Consider the following 5506-nt stretch of genomic DNA (forward strand, 5'->3'; position numbering starts at 1 on the left):
ATTTTTCTAAAATTATTTTTAAACTTTAATTCCTCAAATATTCTTTGTGTATTTTTGTGTATTTCTATATATTGTTTATAGATCTATATTAAAAACGCGAGATTAGAAAAATTAAAGGGAGTTCGCCGACAAACTCTATAACTCTATAATTTATATAGAGTTTGCCGGAGGTGCGACAAATTTGCTCTAAAAAAAATCGTATTTAAAGAATTAAAGTTCAAAAATGATTTTTAGAAAAATATGATTTTTTTTTTATTTCTGAAAAAAAAACCCTGATATTTAAATGTGTTTAAATATATTAAAAATAAAAATTTTTAAGACAAAATTTAACATAAAAAATATACATATCAAACGAGAATATTCGAAAGATGTACTATACACGTAAACACAATAATAGGAGAAGTGTCTGACAAAAAAAAAAAAAAAAATTGGAATCACATTCTATCATTTCTCGCAAATTAAATTAGCTATCCTAGCCTCCTTACGCCTCACTTCACAATTCACACTATTCTAGTATTCTCTCATTTTCAACCCAATTTAGAGAGAGGCCAAGCCGTAAACCCTTGGCCGCCACACTATCTTCTTCTTCCTCCTTTTCCTTTTGCTCTTTCAGGTTCGTTATTCCCTTCAAAATTTCTCCATTATTTCTGTTACTTGTTTCATCCAAACAGATCGGTATACGTTGTTTCTCTCTGTTGCTTTTTTTATTCTCTCTTCGGTTTTCTACAGATCTGTGCTTTTAGCTCAATACACGATTTATTCCGAGTTTCTTATTATTGTTCTTTTTCTCTTCCGAGTTGTTTTGATTATAGTTTTGCGTGTTAAATTGATCTGTCTCTCTTGATTCAGTTGTTATCTGTGTTTTTCCGATGTGACGTTCTTAAAAGCTCTCTGTAGTTTTCAAGATCTGGTTTTGTTGTTGTAATTTCACTCTTTTGATTAGTAATACTTTTTCTTATTTATTTATTTTTTCTATTTTGAGTGATGGATTGTGGTTCGGTATACTATATGAGCTTCGATGTTGCCTTTGACAAAGTATTTTTACTCGCGCTTTTTGAACCGATGACTTTTTTTTCTTATGTGTTTGAAACTAGGGATAGTTCCGTTATCTGTGTTAAGCGTATAATATGTTTTGTTAGATTGCAGCAGTGAACGATCAACTTTTTCCGTTTTCCTGTAATTTCTTTTTGATGTTTCTTTCTCTATAAATTAATGTATTCTTTTGTATTTTGCCTCTGATGTCTTACTGTTTAGCTAATGATTTGGTGATTTTGCTATTTCAGCTTTGAAGGATTTTCTGTGTGTGGAAATAAAGACTAGACAAGATGGTAACTTGATTACTAACGTGTTTTTACGTTCAGTTTATTCATTTTCTCAGATGAGTTTGCCTAATATCTTATGTGTGATTTCTTTTATGTATTTACAGGTGAAGTTCACAGCTGAAGAGCTCCGTCGAATTATGGACTACAAGCATAATATCCGTAACATGTCTGTGATTGCTCATGTCGATCACGGTATGTATTGTTTAGACTTTAGTTAACCTTGTTTTGTTTACATTCTCTGTAGTGCACTTTCGAGATTCCATGATGTTCTCTCTATTTGTATGTAACATGTATTGGTATTTCGTGTTTGATGAAGTTGAAAAGTTGTTTTCATGATATATGAAATTTGTCCTTTTTTTTTACGAAGTTATTCTATTACTCATGCGGAAATCACTAAGAGTTTCTATTTTAGGCTTGTTTTACCTAAAATATTATTTTCTATAAAAAGTAAGGAATGTAGTTTTTAACTAAAACATATTGTTGCAAACACAAACATATGTAGTGACACTTTTTAACGTTTTATTGTTGGATATTTGATAGAGAAAAATGTTTTGATCATTTATTTCAGTCTATTAATGCTCCTGGCATTTATTTATTTATTTTTTTAACATCAACAAATGCTTTTGTTACAACTGTTACTACTGTTTTTCCCGTTTATCAGAGTTGCATTGTAATGTTTTGTGTTACTATATTAGCTTCTATGGTTTATCTAATTGAACAACACTTTTATATGGCTTTTGAAACAAAATGCAGGAAAATCAACTCTCACCGATTCTCTGGTGGCTGCTGCTGGAATTATTGCACAAGAAGTGGCAGGTGATGTCCGAATGACTGATACCCGGGCAGATGAAGCTGAGCGTGGTATTACAATCAAGTCTACTGGTATCTCTCTCTACTATGAAATGAGTGATGAATCCCTCAAGAATTACAAGGGAGAACGCCAAGGAAATGAGTATCTCATCAATCTCATTGATTCACCCGGGCATGTCGATTTCTCATCAGAGGTTACTGCTGCTCTCCGTATTACTGACGGAGCTCTAGTGGTGGTGGATTGTATCGAAGGTGTCTGTGTGCAAACCGAAACTGTGCTGCGACAGGCCCTTGGAGAAAGGATTAGGCCTGTTCTGACTGTCAACAAGATGGACAGATGCTTCCTGGAGCTCCAGGTGGATGGAGAGGAGGCTTACCAGACCTTCTCAAGGGTTATTGAGAATGCCAATGTGATCATGGCTACATATGAAGATCCATTGCTTGGTGATTGCCAGGTATACCCAGAGAAAGGAACAGTTGCTTTCTCTGCTGGTTTGCACGGCTGGGCTTTTACCTTGACGAACTTCGCAAAAATGTATGCCTCAAAATTCGGTGTTGATGAATCAAAGATGATGGAAAGGCTCTGGGGTGAAAACTTCTTTGATCCTGCTACAAAGAAATGGACCAGCAAGAACACTGGTAGTGCTACATGTAAACGTGGGTTTGTCCAGTTCTGTTATGAGCCCATCAAGCAAATAATCAACACTTGTATGAATGACCAGAAGGATAAACTCTGGCCTATGTTGCAGAAGTTGGGAGTTACCATGAAGTCTGATGAGAAGGAATTGATGGGTAAAGCATTGATGAAACGTGTCATGCAAACCTGGCTCCCAGCAAGTACTGCACTCTTGGAAATGATGATATTTCACCTTCCCTCTCCAGCTAAGGCCCAAAAGTATCGTGTTGAGAATTTGTACGAGGGTCCGCTGGATGATCAATATGCTGCTGCAATTAGAGCCTGTGATCCTGAAGGCCCTCTAATGCTTTATGTCTCTAAGATGATTCCTGCATCTGACAAGGGTCGGTTCTTTGCATTCGGCCGTGTTTTCTCTGGGAGGGTGTCAACTGGTCTGAAGGTCAGAATTATGGGACCAAATTACGTTCCTGGTGAGAAGAAAGACTTGTACGTGAAAAGTGTGCAAAGGACTGTCATTTGGATGGGAAAGAGGCAGGAAACAGTGGAGGATGTTCCTTGTGGTAACACAGTTGCCATGGTTGGTTTGGATCAATTTATCACAAAGAATGCCACATTGACAAATGAGAAGGAAGTGGATGCCCATCCGATCCGAGCCATGAAGTTTTCTGTCTCACCTGTTGTGCGTGTTGCTGTTCAGTGTAAGGTTGCATCTGATCTTCCTAAGCTTGTTGAAGGTCTCAAGAGGTTGGCCAAATCAGATCCTATGGTTCTCTGTACTATTGAGGAGTCAGGAGAGCACATTGTTGCTGGTGCCGGTGAACTTCATTTAGAAATTTGCTTGAAGGACTTGCAAGAAGATTTCATGGGAGGAGCTGAGATCATCAAGTCTGACCCTGTTGTGTCTTTCCGTGAGACTGTTCTGGAGAGGTCATGCCGCACTGTCATGAGCAAGTCACCCAACAAGCACAACCGTCTCTATATGGAAGCTAGGCCAATGGAGGATGGTCTTGCAGAGGCCATTGATGATGGCAAGATTGGACCAAGAGATGATCCCAAAGTCCGTTCCAAGATCTTGTCTGAAGAGTATGGTTGGGACAAGGATCTTGCCAAGAAAATCTGGTGTTTTGGCCCTGAAACCACTGGACCCAACATGGTGGTTGATATGTGTAAGGGAGTCCAGTACTTGAATGAAATCAAGGACTCCGTGGTTGCAGGCTTCCAGTGGGCTTCAAAGGAAGGTGCTCTCGCCGAAGAAAACATGAGAGCTATCTGCTTTGAAGTCTGTGATGTTGTCCTTCATGCTGATGCTATCCACAGAGGTGGTGGTCAGATTATTCCTACTGCCAGGAGAGTCTTCTATGCTTCCCAGTTGACCGCCAAGCCCAGGCTTCTTGAGCCTGTCTACTTGGTTGAAATCCAAGCTCCTGAACAAGCTCTTGGTGGTATTTACAGTGTTCTGAACCAGAAGCGTGGACATGTGTTTGAGGAAATGCAGAGGCCTGGTACCCCGCTCTACAATATCAAGGCCTACCTCCCTGTCATTGAGTCCTTTGGATTCTCCAGCACCTTGAGAGCTGCAACTTCTGGTCAAGCTTTCCCACAGTGTGTCTTTGATCATTGGGACACGATGTCTTCTGATCCATTGGAGTCCGGATCCCAAGCTTCACAACTGGTCATGGATATCCGCAAGAGGAAAGGTTTGAAGGAGCAAATGACCCCCCTCTCCGAGTACGAGGACAAGCTTTAAATTGTTTTCTGCCATTCTATTTTATGGCCTTAGTTGAATTTCTAACTATGAAAAAACTGTTATCTTAAGTTTTGTTATTCTGGTTTTGGTCCGGAGATTGTTGTACTTGAATTATTTGTCTCTGCATCGATGAATATCTGGTCTATGATTATATTGATGCTTGTCATATTACTTCTTTATGAATTTTGCTTGTGATGGTGACTGATAGCCGAACATGGAATATTTGGATTTTCCCTTTTTAGGATTAAGAAATAGTCAGAATTTATTGATGGAAGTAATTTTATATAGGGATGTGTTTATGGTTTCACGAAAAGATATTATGTTGTTTTTAGGGAAGTAAAACTCCAAATTTGTCTTCAAACCGTTGAGGCTTATGTTATTTTCATAGAAAGTACCATTCTTTGGTATAATTTTTAAGAGATTATGTTATGTTTCATAAACAAGTTTTGTTAACTTATTACCACAAATATGCAGCTTATTTCTTGTAATCTTTCTAAAAAGAATCCAAAACACGTATATATTTACATTGCTATTATTCTCGAGTTCTTCGGACGATTCTTTGAAGATCAATCTATTGAAACAAGTCAAATCTGGAGACACATCAAATAACGAAACCATTTTCATTTTTCATCATACTCAAGATTTTGATCATTTGATGGAACAAAATGCAGTTAATATTATCCGATTAGTGATAGAATCAGCTTAATAACATGAATTGTATTTGAGAGGTGGGAAGTGTACGCATTCTAGATAGTGTTAATTATGATTTACTGCATATAAAAAAAATTGATTGGGATCATTAGTAAGTTAGACATCAGACATGTTTCAATCCACGTCGCCCACTCTATCATACATTCAAATATTGAATATGTCACCTCCTTCCTTAATCAGCTAGTCTTTGGTCAACAAATTGTTCGTTTAATTTACAACAATTATATTTCTATTATTATATATTATGGAGATTAGAAAAAAATATATAATGGAGATTAA

The 5506-nt window shown here is 37.3% G+C and overlaps 1 protein-coding gene across 2 annotated transcripts; it reads left to right on the top strand.

Moving 5' to 3' along the window:
• LOC107617474 (elongation factor 2) lies at positions 454-4707 on the top strand. Of its 2 annotated transcripts, XM_016319237.2 has the most exons (4): positions 454-613; positions 1284-1328; positions 1427-1514; positions 2076-4707. In XM_016319237.2, exons 2-4 carry the CDS (start codon positions 1326-1328, stop codon positions 4514-4516), a joined length of 2532 nt encoding a protein of 843 aa, XP_016174723.1. In that variant the 5' UTR covers positions 454-613; positions 1284-1325; the 3' UTR covers positions 4517-4707. The 2 variants fall into 2 exon arrangements, with proteins under 2 accessions (XP_016174723.1, XP_016174722.1); XM_016319236.2 differs by lacking the exons at positions 454-613; positions 1284-1328 and having other exon boundaries at positions 1415-1514.

The sequence above is a fragment of the Arachis ipaensis genome, chromosome B09 (genome assembly GCF_000816755.2).
Source record: "Arachis ipaensis cultivar K30076 chromosome B09, Araip1.1, whole genome shotgun sequence".
NCBI classification, from domain to species: domain Eukaryota; kingdom Viridiplantae; phylum Streptophyta; class Magnoliopsida; order Fabales; family Fabaceae; genus Arachis; species Arachis ipaensis.

What these genes read in the sequence shown, in the direction of transcription:
- LOC107617474 (XM_016319236.2), top strand. Translation starts at nt 1,415, where the DNA reads ATGTATTTACAGGTGAAGTTCACAGCTGAAGAGCTCCGTCGAATTATG. An exon ending in GATTGCTCATGTCGATCACG is followed by an intron (nt 1,515 to 2,075) that starts GTATGTATTGTT and finishes AACAAAATGCAG; the next exon opens with GAAAATCAACTCTCACCGAT.